This window comes from Mobula hypostoma, chromosome 10 (genome assembly GCF_963921235.1).
Source record: "Mobula hypostoma chromosome 10, sMobHyp1.1, whole genome shotgun sequence".
NCBI lineage: Eukaryota > Metazoa > Chordata > Chondrichthyes > Myliobatiformes > Myliobatidae > Mobula > Mobula hypostoma.
Genome location: NC_086106.1, coordinates 109,321,890 through 109,337,520, shown reverse-complemented (window position 1 = coordinate 109,337,520; position 15,631 = coordinate 109,321,890). Strand labels below are relative to the sequence as shown.

At 39.3% G+C, this 15,631-nt stretch overlaps 1 protein-coding gene across 6 annotated transcripts in view; it reads right to left on the bottom strand.

Moving 5' to 3' along the window:
* Positions 1 to 3,868: 3,868 nt before the first annotated feature.
* atrx (ATRX chromatin remodeler) overlaps positions 3,869 to 15,631 on the bottom strand; it is a 212,591-nt gene continuing 200,828 nt past the window's right edge. For all 6 annotated transcript variants that reach the window (XM_063061026.1, XM_063061022.1, XM_063061025.1 and 3 more), the window contains 2 exons: positions 9,311 to 9,439; positions 3,869 to 8,215 (listed from right to left, as the gene is read on the bottom strand). In XM_063061026.1, coding sequence (XP_062917096.1) covers positions 7,913 to 8,215; positions 9,311 to 9,439 — 432 coding nt within the window. In that variant the 3' untranslated portion in view covers positions 3,869 to 7,912. The remainder of the gene's footprint in view (positions 8,216 to 9,310; positions 9,440 to 15,631) is intronic.

Sequence of the window (15,631 nt, the reverse complement as noted above, 5' to 3'; positions counted from 1 at the left end):
AGAGTCAGTAGGCTTATAGTAGACATCAGTAGATAAGCTGTCTGCAGAGATCAAGACAGAAAGATCTAGAAAGGGGAGGGAGGTGTCAGAAATGGACACCAAAAACTTGAGGGCAGGGTGAAAGTTGGAGGCAAAGTTAATAAAGTCAACGAGCTCAGCATGCGTGCAGGAAGCAGCGCCAATGCAGTCGTCGATGTAGTGAAGGAAAAGTGGGGGACAGATACCAGAATAGGTTTGGAACATAGATTATTCCACAAAGCCAACAAAAAGGCAGGCATAGCTAGGACCCATACGGGTGCCCATAGCTACAACTTTAGTTTGGAGGAAGTGGGAGGAGCCAAACAGGAAATTATTAAGAGTAAGGACTAATTCTGCTAGACGGAGCAGAGTGGTGGTAGAGGGGAACTGGTTAGGTCTGGAATCCAAAAAGAAGCGGAGAGCTTTGAGACCTTCCTGGTGGGGGATGGAAGTATATAGGGATTGGACATCCATGGTGAAAATAAAGCGGTAGGGGCCAGGAAACTTAAAATCATCAAAAAGTTTCAGAGTGTGAGAAGTGTCATGAACATAGGTAGGAAGGGATTGAACAAGGGGGAATAAAACTGTGTCAAGGTATGCGGAAATGAGTTTGGTGGGGCAGGAACAAGCTGAGACAATGGGTCTGCCAGGACAGGCAGGTTTGTGGATCTTAGGTAGGAGGTAGAAACAGGAAGTGCGGGGTGTGGGAACTATAAGGTTGGTAGCAGTGGATGGGAGCTCTATAAAACTCTGGTTAGGCCACACTTGGAGTACTGTGTCCAGTTTTGTTTGCCTCACTATAGGAAGAATGTGGAAGCATTGGAAAGGGTACAGAGGAGATTTACCAGGATACTGCCTGGTTTACAGAGTATGCATTATGATCAGAGATTAAGGGAGCTAGGGCTTTACTCTCTGGAGAAAAGGAGGATGAAAGGAGACATGATAGAGGTATACAAGATATTAAGAGGAATAGATAGAGTGGATAACCAGCGCCTCTTCCCCAGGGCACCACTGCTCAATACAAGGGGACATGGCTTTAAGGTAAGGGGTGGGAAGTTCAAGGGGGATATTAGAGGAAGGTTTTTTACTCAGAGAGTGGTTGGTGCGTGGAATGCACTGCCTGAGTCAGTGGTGGAGGCAGATACACTAGTGAAGTTTAAGAGACTACTAGACAGGGAGGTATATGGAGGAATTTAAGGTAGGGGGTTATATGGGAGGCAGGGTTTGAGGGTCGGCACAACAATGTGGGCCAAAGAGCCTGTACTGTGCTGCACTATTCTATGTTAAACTGAAAAAGCTAAGTGAAATTCATTCTGGGCAATTCAGTTACATTATATTCTCCCTCTCTCTTTCTCATACATGTACACAGAGCCCCAGCATCTATTATGGCAGCAAATAGCTTTGTAAATGGAAAACATGCACCACATAGGTGCAATGGTGTTGCTGCAAAAAAATTTGTAAAATGATTTTTCATGAGGAATTACTGTTTTGATTCTTAAAATGAAAGGAAAATCTGAAAAGTGAGAACCCTCAGAATCAAATGGAGGATATGCACGAGTGAGGGAGCCTTTCACAAAAAGAACACTTCTAGAAAGCAAGCAAGTCTTGATTATTGACTTTAAATTATTTTTGTCAAATGGATGGGGTTTCCGTGTCAGCTCTGATTTCATTGAAAGGTGGAAGCGAAGCCATTGGCATATACCCATTTTCACAACTAAATTAGAGTGTGACAATTGGGAGTGGAATTTATTGAAGAACTATATCTTGGACTGTTAAGAAACGCCATGGTAGTGTTGAATGTTAGAACAGGCTTGAGAAGTTTATTTCCTGTTCTCATTTATTTTCTTCTGTTAATAATTCATGGGCAGAACATCAGATTTTTCTTAAATAAATCATGATTGATAGACATACCTGCCATTCTAACCCTTCAAAGGATCCAAAACCATTAATATCCTTTTTCAGGCAATTGAGGTCTGTGACGGGGTCCTGAATTACCCCTATGAACTGTGCTCGTTTACCCCATTAACTGTGCTTTTGAAAAGAGTGAGAGAGTTATTTAACACCGACATGTGCTTTTGAAAGATTAAGACTGCTGACAGGTAGTTTATACTTTCTTCAAGGATATTTGCCTGCTTGTACATTTCTTAAACAGAGAAAGGAAGGAGGAGTTATTTGAGTGACAGTTGATGCTCAGCACGGGAAGATAAGATAGGTCAGATGATAGACTTCAGATACTTTTTGGACACTGAATGAGCTTTGTTGAGCCTGCAGGAAAAGTGAGTTTTTGGAGGATCAATCAGGCAGGTCGATCAGTGGCTCTTGCAGTGAAAAGGAAAGAGGTTGACTGGTGGGGAGTTGTCCATGAGTCCACCCTTGCCTGGGTGATAGCTCCACCACAGAAAACTGGTTCCCTTTGTTGTAGTCACAGTCGGTGACTTTTAAAGGATTTCAGAGGACGAGAAGATCAACGGCGTCAGCTCACGTGAAGACTCAAATCTCTCCTTTTTCCCTCTCCATCACTGCTCAACTCAATACCACGAACTGAACTTTACTCATCATCGTAAGACTATATCTTTTTACCCCTAGACTTGAAGAAGCTTGATTTTTCACATATATTTCCACACTTACTGATTTACTTACACACACACACTCATATATATATATAAATCATTGCTAACCTGTTTGATTTCTCTACATTTGTATTACTGTATTGCGTAGTTACTAATAAATATTATTAGTTAATAGCAATACGAGACTCCAAAGTGTTTTCTATTTCTGCTGGTTTCTTTATTCCCGTCACGGGGTACATGACAAAATTGGGGCCTGCGTCCGTGATATGAACAAATTGTGGGAGGCTTGTTTGAATTGATTGGGGAAATTCCCTTTTGATTTGGTTGTGTGGAAATACAGCAGAAATGGATGTTAGTGTTGAGGAGTTTCTGTTGGAACCAACCCCGGAAGCATTGGATGATGCTACGCGGGTTGTGCTGTTGGGAATTGCCCAAAAGTTAAACCTTATGGTGACCATTAGAATGAGGAAAGTGTCTTCTATTTCTGCGGGTTCTTTATTCCCGTCATGGGGTACATGACAGGTCTCTTTTTGTTTAAGGACTACTGATACATCAAACAGGGATACAGAGGATTAGACTCAGGAGGTGATCTGCCAGGCTTGCTTTAATGGGGTTGATTTCTGCAACCATTTTATAATTAAAGATAAGATGAAGGGAGAGGGGGACATTTCCCAATATATACTGGAGTATTTTAATGAATATACCAAGAACAGGATCCATAATGAGGATTGAGCAGATATACACCAAGTTTCAACATTAATTTTGTATTATATGAAGTGGTTTCATGTATGCAGCAGCCACCAAACGACAAAACACATCTTAAATCAAGCAGCTTCATAGGCGGCATGATATGGGATTTAGCAATGATGATAATTTTATACCCTTTTACTTTAGGGTTTCAGTCTGACTGCAAAACAAATAGCAAAGACTTGAACACTATTCTTTACTCAAAGTTCCCTAATAAGCTTTAGATTTCAGGAAAAGCCTGAACACACCATTGTGACCGTTTCCTTCAGAATAGCAGAAGGTGTAATTTTTTTAAAAACCCAACCAAAAGAGAGCAAAGAATTCCTTCTCAATAGAATTTTTTTCTTCAGATACATAATGATAAAGCTGTACCAATGTAAATTAGTTCTAAAGACTGACAAGGACAACCCAAGAGATTTCATTTGCCCCCAGGAACGGACTAAAATCCACTAAATGCAAAAATATTCAATTGCAAGTATCACATTGCAGGCCTTGCCAAGAAAAATATATCTAGACAAACCAATTTTCAGGAAACATTTTAATAAATAGCCTAAGCATATTCATTTTGTTATTTTTATTGAATATTAAATATTAAAATTTCAATGTTTTGATACGACTTGCAAAGGTGACAACACAGTGTGCGTACTTATTCATCCACTACAATTTCTATTAAAACACACTGTCAGAGCTTATTTTACACACAATAATCCCTATGGGATGAAGTTGCATCAATTCTACAATATTTAGGGTAGTGAATAAATACAGTTGAAACAATTTCTAAAATATGTAGAAAGCAAGCAGGATTGTTACATCTTCCCAGCTGTTGAAATCCAACAGCAAATGATAGTTTAGGGCTTGCTTTTGCTATTCAACTAGGGCACATCTGATACAAAACATTTAACTAAGCAAAGAATGCTTTACATCCAAAATTAAGGACAGAACGAGTTAGAAAATATGGTTTTCCGCCATTTTTAGTCTTAATACAAGCTGCAACATATTTATCAGTTAAGCAACAGCAACTATGTAAATCACATCTAACTTTATAAAAAATTAACAGTGTGGGTGATGTAATTTGTTGTCCAACCACAACCATAATATATTTCACAACTATTTCCTGGTAAAACTGTGTGCCAAACAGAGCACAGAAAATTTTAAAGGTACAATGCTACTTTAAAGTGAAACATACCCAGCAGTCCAAACTTTATACTGTTTATTTCATCTGAAAAAAATACGTATGTATTAACTCAATACCATCGAAGTGAAATCCATGGCTTCATTTTTTTCCTTTTATTTAAGAAAAATAAAAGCAAATAGTTTTGAACAGTACTGTCAGAATATTTGGTAAAATGTCTGCTGGCAATTGTTGCTCTTGTTACAAAAAGAAAATTCCTAAAGAGGAAATCAATTACAGTAGAAGAGAGCACTGTGAAAATAAAGCCAATTGAGTACCAAAACCAAGGAACTGAAAATAATCTCACTGCCCAAATACATTTTAAGTTTCTCTTGAATGTATGGACACCTAGCTTTAAGTGTTTAGAGCTTCAAAAGACAAGGTCCCGACAATTAAACTGCATATTATATATGACATCAATTTTGCAAATGATGAGCAAAGGAGGTTAAGACTCAGGTAACTGGCTAGCTCAATACTGGCTTGGGAAGGGAGATGGGAAACGGGAAGGGGAAGAGGAATTGATCGCCCAGCAGGCAGTAGACGTCATTCTACCAAATGAACAAATACAATATTAAAATACACACACACACACTTCTACTCCCACTCCCCAAAGATCTTGTCAGCAATTTGAGGAACAATATATATATGGATGTAAATTTATAACACAAATTTAGAATTTCCCAAAGGTGCAACTCTGAACTGCAGATGGGGCACATTAAGGTTATCAATAGATAAGGGTAAAAGTGGATGGCCAGCCTATTTAAAAGACAAATCTGCCATTGAAAGCAAATAGCTACTGTGCAAATGGATTTTATTCTTTTAAGTTATCAGCCAAATACGTAAGTCACATCTTTCAATAAAACTAAGAGTTTGTTATATTGCATCAATTGCATAGTGAATACAATAGACTTAAAGACAATATGTATTTTATAACACACAACAGCAAATAAAGACTTGAAACTGTTACATTTTGCTGCTGCAAGTCCTTAATAAAATCATCTGAGTATATTTCATGATTCAATCATTGATGCAATTAGAAAACGTTCATCTTTCATACATCATATCACTAGCTAAGTAGCTTTGAGTTGTAAAGATTTGAACAAACTTGCAGCCAGAGTGCAGAGTAATTTTATTTTTGGTTTACATTTGGCTGACAGTATAGAAATGCGCATTACCATACTAATACAAATTTATGCCACTTTAATCATATGTATGAAACAAAATGTCATGTGATTACATAAAGAGAGACCCTTGAAGGCTTCTAAAATTTACATTACCTGTCTCTAATGTGTTCTTTAGTCTTTGAAGAGAAGCATCTTCCACTTACCACAGATAGTCAAGATTCTCAATAGGAATATAATCCCATTAAGATATTAAAAAAAAAGTAATGTAATGACATCATTTTGTTTCCCCACCAGAACCTAACAATGTCTTGTTTGGGAACCAAAACCTGCAAATAGGCAATACATATTGACTCTATTGAGTACGTTCAAAGGTAACAGAAATGTTTGAGTGAATTGTTAATAATTCAGATGCTTTTATTCAAGAGAAGAGCACTGTACTAGTTAATCTATATAAGTAATCTAATTCCTTCCTTAAATGAAAATCAACAGTATGCACCAGGAGCATGACCTAGCAGCATCTAATAGGCGGAATGAATTTCAAGGTTTTCTTGATGGAAAACCAACATAGGGTGGTCATTCTCCCCTCAAGCCAGCCCTTCAGATATTGTATAAAATACCCTCAAAGCTAGCCCATGATATTGAAGATGGTTCTTAGTTGACTTCATTTAATCAATTTTCAATCTGTATGATAATTATGCAGAGTATATTAATAATTGCTTTCTGGTTCCTAAAGCACAATGTATATTTTTAACATTACAGATTTAGGATAGGCTTCATCTGCACACTGAAATCAAGATACTTTCTTTGTGACAGCTAAGAGGTGGTTAGGGCCAAATTTTTCATGGGCTTTGATACAGATATCACATTCAACAGGGAGAGAATTTAGCAAATCAACAGTCTCAATCATTATGGTTCTGTCATCAATAGCTGATGGAACACCAAATCTAGAAGCTCACAGACAATAATAATTTCTACGTAAAATTGAAAAGGCTCAGTTGCCATGATAAATGCAAGTTACAAGAACTGGATGATGACTTTCTGGGCAGCCAGGGAACAAGTTCAGTTATCAGTAAAGCTGTAATCCCAATCCTGATGGAACACTCGGGTATATCATAGACCAGCAGCAATTCCCTGACAATGGCATAACCAGCACCAGCAAGGATCAAATGGTGCCTTTTAAAGCAGATGCCACAGAATCAGGAAATGTTCATTTCTGCAAGAGTCCTTATGGAAAAGGATGACATCCTTACAGTAGAGGCCAATTCTAACAAAGCAACAATGTATCAGGTTGCATAAATTGAATTAACCTTTGGTGAAGACTACATCAATAGTAACCCACAGGGCATGACTGGGCACTCTCTAGTTCATCCACAGTTAAAGACATCCAGAAATAACTTCACACCCGAGATAACAATTCTGGCTTCATCTCTATCATCTAGTACATATTGAAAGGCAAGATGAATTTAATTTCATATTGGGTTCACAGGCAACAAATTAGCCTAAAGAGTAAAAGCCCATTAATTTGTATTACAAAAGCTGAAAAAAAATACACTAAATCAATAAACTGCACAGTGGAACTGCTAAAGAATTAATCTCAATTTGTAAGAGAATGGAGGCTTTATTCAGAAATTTGAGTTGCCATTCATAACAATTACCAAATGAGACTAGCAAATAACAGCATCTTGATTTATCGAAGATAAACCAGTTCTAGAAGTTTCAGCAATTCAGAAATGTTACTGTTTTGGAACAAGAGGTTTAAGAATAAATGGTTATGGTGGAAAAACCTTGACTTGTTAGCTCTGAGACACGCAAGCATTATCACCCAAAACTATTTCTGGAAGGGGCAACAATAATGAATTGTCCTTTTGTCAACTTGGGCTTATTCCTGATATATAGGAAGCATGTGAAAAAAATGAGAATTTAAATACATTTTCATTGGTCAGTGAGTTCTGGACTCTCAACTTCCCACCTCCCCAAAGTATTTCAAATTGCTCTGATACATCAGAATTAAACAAAACTGGCAGAAAGGAAAAAATATTGGAAGAAAACTGGTTCTCTTCCACACCAGTCACATATTTATTAAGGCTATATACACAATGTTAAGATTCCTTGGAATCTCCTATGACAGTTACCACTGAGTATCTCAGCATGATTCTATGCACTCAAGTAGTGTCCCAGTTATAAATTGGTCACTTGTTTTTCTTCAGTTCAGAAATGTGCTTGCTACCATAGCAAAGGCACAATATTATGTCTGTGTCTTCTGGTAAAATCTCTTACAATGGCTATTTCTTTGAATTTTTTATTCCTTGTTTCAGCTGTGGGGGGCCAGGAGACTGCCCCTTCATCTGCATGGGTGCAGGTGGTGCTCTCTGTAAAGGAGGTGGCCGTATGCCAGGCGCAGTTTGTGGGTACATAGACAGTCCTCTTAAACCCAAGTGTGGATAACCAAGTATCGGGCCAGGGTTTCTTGAAGACAGAAATTGGTTTAAAAGTGGTGTAATTGGATACTGTTGCTGCTGATGTGCCATCTGGTTGATCTGCTGCTGCCGTCGGCTCACTAATATCTGTTGCACTGAACGTATCAGCTGTGAATGGAAAAGAGAAATGAGAATGCAAATTGCACGCAGGATCCAAACTACAGATGGGATGCTAAAGTCCTCTGAAACGGCATCCCTCAAATCCAAACATAAATGTTTGAAAATCCCAATTTTCAATGCTACCTGTCCATACACTGTAGGAGTAACTATCATTAGATTCATTTCAGTGTTGAATATGAGACCAAGGGAATTGTTACCGTTATAAATCTAAGTATTTGTAATGCTAGTAAAAGGCAGCTTAGAAATCAAGATACTTTGCTTCTCATTCCCACTTTGCATTGCTTGTTTTTTTTTAAGAGATATTCTGAGGAAAGACTCTATGACCTTAAATCTTTCTTGTAGTAACCTTGATTCTAAATCAGCGATAAAAACGGCAGACCTGCCTCCTGCACAGGCAAATTAAAAACTATGCTTTTAGAAGATAACTTTTCAGGTCTATTCTCAGATAAATGAAAATAAAATGGATGTTCTGTGCAACAGTAGCTCCTACATTTACTACAAGTGAGATCCTGAAAAGTAGTATAGCTTTCTTTGGCTGCTCAATAATACCACCCTTCTAAGGCAATAAAAACACATTCAAAGTGATTTTACATGTAACACTGATGACTACTGCTAAAACAGATAATAGACCAGCTGAGAGTGTGAAAAACCCGATCCTTAAATAATGAAAGCTGAAGGATTTAACTTAGTTGAATGTGGAAGTTTTATCTACTTCAGATTGAAGATAATAAAAAGTATGATTGTATAATTACAGAAATGCTCAAAACCTTTACACATTAGTAATAATAACATTTGTTGAAATGAAATATATTCAAGAAGAACTGCAGTTATAAAATGTCATCTTTAACAATGTTTCCTCATCAATACAGATATTAAGAAAGAATTAAACTTTCTTAAGGGAGCACAAATTTTAATGAACAATTAAGATCTCAACTTTCCAAATGAGAAATCAACAAGACTGGATATAGCAAAACCATTTACCCATACCATATGTGGTTGGGAAAATAAAGACTGGAAGTGCTTATCATATGAACTTGAATGCTTATTCATTAAAAACAGGTTTCAATAACCAAAAGATCTTACCAGCTGCTGCTTTGAAAGGATATCATTGTACATAGCTTCTCTACGTTTTATTTCTAACTCTTGGGTTGCTTGCTTTGTGAGTGACACTGCTTGAACCTGTTCTTCAGTCAGGTTGGGATTCTCTTTCCACTGAAAAAAAGGAACAGCTGTTAAAAATACTACAAACCTGGAATAGAAGAGCTAACAGAAAACACTAGCAGTACACTGTATATGACTAAAACATTTTGTGGCACAGTTCCCTTAAATAGCTCATGACAATTCGGCCCAAAAGCAAATTTGTAAATAATTTCCATGTCCAACAAGCATAACATACAGCAAGACAAAAACACTTATAAACACAAGAAAGTTTGCAGATGCTTGAAATCTAAAGCAACACACACGAAATGCTGGAGAAACTCAGCAGGTCCGGCAGCATCTATGTAAAGAATAGACAGATAGTTGACATTTTGAGCTGAGACCCCTCTTCAGGACTGAGAAGGAAGAGAGAAAATGCCAGAATAAAAAGGTGGGAGGAGGGGCAAGAGGCTAGCTGGATGGTGATAGATGTAGCCAGGTGGGTGGGAAAAATCAAGGGCTGGAGAAGAGAGAATCTGATAGGAAAGGAGAGTGGACAATAGGAGAAAGGGAAGGAGAATGTGACTCTGGGTAAGTAATCGGTAGGTAAGAATAAGGCTACATCCACACTAGACCGGATAAATCTGTAACCAAAGCTTTTCATCATCTTTATTACGACTCTCCATCCACAGTGTACGGGGTAACCGGCTAATTTTTAAAACGCTGTCATGACGTGCCGTAAAAAATGGTGGCGGCAGTGCATTTCATTGTTTTCTTGAACGCAACCTCCAACACCACAACAATATCTGACAATAGATGTGTAATATCCTAATGTCACATTGTGTAGAAAAACAAGATAACACTGATGCAAACATGTTTTATACATTTAACAAGGTGCTTTATTAATGTATTGCTTGTGCAAACATTCAATTGATGCAATTGTCACTTTTGCCCAGTAACTTATTTTATTGCGCATGTTAAATAAAGCAAAATAATACACAAAGACATGGCAAAAGTAAAGGCAAACAAGTGAGGTAACAGCAAATTTCACTTTTGCCCAGTAACAAGCCTTACTGCATTTAGTTGTAGCTGTTGTCCCTTTCATCAGTGAAGAGACTATGGCTGTAGGAAATGTTTCTGGACGAATGTGTACCAAGTCTTTTGTTTGGCAATTTAAGTTTTTCTAGTCTGTACTGGACAAACGTGCAGCAAATATACAGTTTCCTTTTCGCTTGTTTTCTGTGTGTCCTGCGCATGCCCAGTAGGAGAAGATTCGACCAAATACTCGTTTTAATGTGGACAGAGGTATTTTCAAAAACGCCTGGTGTGGACGCCTGTCGTTTTTATTCACCTTGGCACAAGAGGAGGCCATAGACTGACATGACAGAATGGGTATGGGAATCGGAATTAAAATGTTTGGCCAACAGAAGTCCCATTTGTGGCGGATGGTACAGAGGGCCTTGACAAGTGATCCACCATTTTATGACGATTCTCACCAACGTAGAGGAGGCCACACTGAGAGCACCGGACACAATAGGTGATCCCAGCAGATTTGCAGGTGAAGTGTTGCCTCACCTGTAAGGACTGTTTGCTGTCCTGAATGGAGATGAGAGAGGAGGTGTATGGGCAGGTGTAGCACTTAGGCTGCTTGCAGGGTAAGTGCCTAGAGGAGATTAGTGGGGAGGGACGAATGAACAAAGGAATCGTGGAGGGAGTGAGCCTCACAGAAAGTGAGGGGTGAGGGGGGACAAATTACTTTAGTCAGAGGGTGGTAAATCTGTGGAACTTGTTGCTGCGAGCGGCTGTGGAGGTCAAGCCATTGGGTGTATTTAAGGCAGAGATAGACAGCTGTTTATTTGGGACAATTCTTAAAAAACAGGAACTATATTGTTAAAATTGCTGGGGTTCCCTCAGTTTATTTGGAACACTATACCACTTAATTGGAGCAGGACACTGTTGCTGAAGTTTCTAACTAGTGTGCACTTGTGTGGTTGTTAGTCCCTACACCATTCTTAAAGTAATCAGTTTTTAAAATAGTGTCAGTTATGTGTGTTTGTGTTCAAAAGGCAGTGATTTTTGTTACTGATAGTTGGTGAGAAATAAGTAAGACAATTCAGAACTGTTTGCTCACTGTGGTTTCAAGCAGTCAGGCTTGGAGATGCCAGAATTGGCCGTTAGACATTATGGAGCAAACAGTTTTTAAACAGTGCCAGTTGTGTGTGCTTGTACTATGTTATCCATTTGGGGGATGAATGCTGATTCAAAAAGCAGTGATTTTTGATCATTTTGTTTTTTAATTTTAAATTTATGCAGGAAGGCAATGAAATTAGTCTATTATCTGCATTAGGTGTCTGTGCTGATTCTGTTCATTTACAGTCAATCAAAAGAACACAGCAGTGATGAATACCTCTGTCTGTAATTACTGGAACTAAAACAGTTTTATAATACTGTAGCAGTATTGGCACTGCTCTAGTTAGTTCTTTATTTCATTTAAATGCATAATTTGTTACTCAGTTAAACAGTAGTTTGTATTTGTTATGCGTTTTAACTATTTCCATGAAACTTTGGCTAATAGAGCAGCTGCTCAATTGGGCCAAAATGTACTGGTCCCGATGTGCTCCAGTTAACCAGAATCTACTGCACTTGCATTAGAAAATGCCAAGCATGCATGTCCTAAACTCACTGGTGTTCCAAAGAATCAAAGGTGATCTTACGAAATACATTGAATTCTGGTGACAGAATATTTCCATTGCAGAGTAAATTCAGAACTAGGGGACATGATCCCAGGTTAAACTGAAGACAAAGATGAGGAAGACATCTTTCTCAGAGGGTTGTGACTCTTTGGAATTCTAACCATGTGAATCAGTCAAAGTATTCAAAGCTGTGATAGACCAAAATTTCCTCTATAGGGGAATTAGAGTAAGCAGATAAATACAGTGAGGTTAAAAATCAGATCAGCCATGATACTGTTGAACGGCAGAACTGGTTCAAAGGCAGAGATAACCCTAGCTCCTTTATCTTATGTTCCAGAAGAATCACAACCATTTAGAAGCACAAACATGGCCACCATCAATATTTGCAACAGTTCCTCATATTTACCCGAGGTGAATATTAGTAGGTAACACATTTTTGTCTGCTCTCAATAAACTCAGGTTTGCAAAGAACACACTTGACTATATTGAGGCAAAATCATTTTTAATGCTCTGTGCAGATAGTTTCAAAGGCATATACCGAATTACTTCTATTTGTAAACACAGTTAAGCAACTTCTTTACCATCTTAAGGCATCTTAAAGGTAAGGAGGAAGTCATGGAGGGATTATCTTCTGAGTCTCTGTGGGTGGCAGTTAGGAACAGGAAGGGGTCAAAAACTCTACTGGGTGTTTTTTTTTTATATATAGACCACCCAACAGTAACAGGGATACCGAGGAGCAGATAGGGAGATAGATTCTGGAAGGGAGTTATAATAACAGGGTTGTCATGGTAGAAGATTTTAATTTCACAAATACTGGTTGGCATCTCCCTACAGCAAGGGGTTTAGATGGGGTGGAGTTTGTTAGGTGTGTTCAGGAAGGTTTCTTGACACAACATGTAGATAAGCTTACAAGAGGAGAGGCTGTACTTGATCTGGTATTGGGAAATGAACCTGGTCAGGTGTCAGATCTCTCAATGGGAGAGCATTTTGGAGATAATGATCACAATTCTATCCTTTACCATAGCATTGGAGAGGGATAGGAACAGGCAAGTTAGCAAAGTGTTTAACTGGAGTAAGGGGAAATACGAGGCTAACAGGCAGGAACTTGGAAGCACAAACTTGAAAGAGGTGTTCTCAGGGAAATGTATGGCAGAAATGTGGCAAATGTTCAGGGGATATTTGTGTGGTGTTCTGCATAGGTACGTTCCAATGAGACAGGGAAAGGATGGTAGGGTACAGGAACCATGGTGTACAAAGGCTGTTGTAAATCTAGTCAAGAAGTAAAGAAAAGCTGACGAAAGGTTCAAAAAACTAGGTAACGAGATCGCGTAGATTATAAGGCTAGCAGGAAGAAGCTTAAGAATGAAACTAGGAGAGCCAGAAGGGGCCATGAGAAGGCGTTGGTGGGCGGGATTAAAGAAAACCCCAAGGCATTCCACAGGAGCAAGAGGATAAGACATGAGCAAATAGGACAAATCAAGTGTGACAGTGAGAAAGTGTGTATGGAACTGGAGGAGATAGCAGAGCTACTTAATGAATAGTTTGCTTCAATATTCACTGCAGAAAAGGATCTTGGCGATTGTAGGGATGACTTACAGCGGACCGAAAAGCTTGAGCATTCAGATATTAAGAAAGAGGATGTGCTGGTGCTTTTGGAAAGCATCAAGTCCAATAAGTAACCGGGACTGGACGAGGCATACCCCAGGCTACTGTAGGAGGCGAGGGAGGAGATTGCTGAGCCTCTGGCAATGATCTTTTCATTATCAATGGGGCGGGAGAGGATCCGGAGAATCGGAGGCTTGCAGATGTTGTTCCCTTATTCACGAAAGGGAGAAGAGATAGCCCAGGAAATTATGAGTCTTACTTCAGTGGTTGGTAAGTTGATGGAAAAGTTCCTGGGAGACAGGATTTATGAACATTTAGAGAAGCATAATTAGGAATGGTCAGCATGGCTTTGTCAAAGGCAGGTCGTGCTTTATGAGCCTGATTGAATTTTTTGAGGATGTGACTAAACACATTGATGAAGATAGAGCAGTAGATGTAGTGTATATGGATTTCAGCAAGGCATTTGATAAGGTACCCCATGCAAGGCTTATTGAGAAAGTAAGGAGGCATGGGATCCAAGGGGACATTGCTTTGTGGATCCAGAATTGGCTTGCTCACAGAAGGCAAAGAGTGGTTGTAGATGGGTCATATTCTGCATGGAGGTCAGTGACCAGTGGTGTGCCTCAGGGATCTGTTCCGGGACCCCTACTCTTTGTGATTTTTATAAATGATCTGGATGAGGAAGTGGAGGGATGGGTTAGTAAATTTGCTGATGACACGAAGATTGGGGGTGTTGTGGATAGTATGGAGGGCTGTCAGATGTTACAGTGGGTCATTGATAGGATGTAAAACTGGGCTGAGAAGTGGCAGATGGAGTTCTACCCAGATAAGCGTGAGGTGGTTCATTTTGGTAGGTCAAATATGATGGCGGAATTTACTATTAATGGTAAGACTTCTGGAAGTGTGGAGGATGATAGAGATCTTGGGGTCTGAGTCTGTAGGACGCTCAAAGCCGCTACGCAGGTTGACTCTATAGTTAAGAAGGCATATGGTGTATTGGCCTTCATCATCAACCATGGGATTGAGTTTAGGAGCCGAGAAGTAATGTTGCAGCTATATAGGACCCTGGTCAGACCCCACTTGGAGTACTGTGCTCAGTTCTGGTCACTTCACTACAGGAAGGATGTGGAAACCATAGAAAGGGTGCAGAGGAGATTTACAAGGATGTTGCCTGGATTGGGGAGTATGCCTTGTGAGAACAGATTGAGTGAACTCGGCCTTTTCTCCTTGGAGTGACGGAGGATGAGACGTGACCTGATATAAGTGTATAAGATGATGAGAGGCATTGATCGTGTGGATAGTCAGAGGCTTTTTCCTAGGGCTGAAATGGCTAACACAAGAGGGCACAGTTTTAAGGTGCTTGGAAGTATGTACAGAGGAGATGTCAGGGTTAAGTTTTTTTTTATGCAGATAGTGGTGAGTGTGTGGAATGGGCTGCCGGCGACGGTGGTGGAGGCGGATACCATAGGGTCTTTTAAGAGACTCCTGGATAGGTACATGAAGCTTAGAAAAACAGAGGGCTATGGGTAACTCTAGGTAATCTCTAAAGTAAGTACATGTTCAGCACAGCATTGTGGGCTGAAGGGTCTGTATTGTGCTGTAAGTTTTCTATGTTTCTATTGTTACGTACCCTGTAACTGGGTTGCCAAACCAGCAGAAATGGATCACTCAGTTGGAGTCTGGAGTACTAGAACTAAGAGGGTTTTATTAAAGAAACAAGCAACACAGTAATCGAAAGGATAATAAATGCAACAGTTCAGCGATGATAAACACACATGTGCACAGAATTAAGATAACAGCATCAATCAAGCTCTATCGTTGTCTAGGGGTAAATGACCAAATTTAAAAGTGACTCAAAGTTCAGTTCGCAGTAATCGTTGCCATGGCGATGGACAACGTGGGGGAAGAGAGAGATAGAACAGGAACAACTGATCATTCAGAACACTGCTTCACTCACAGACCGGCGAGA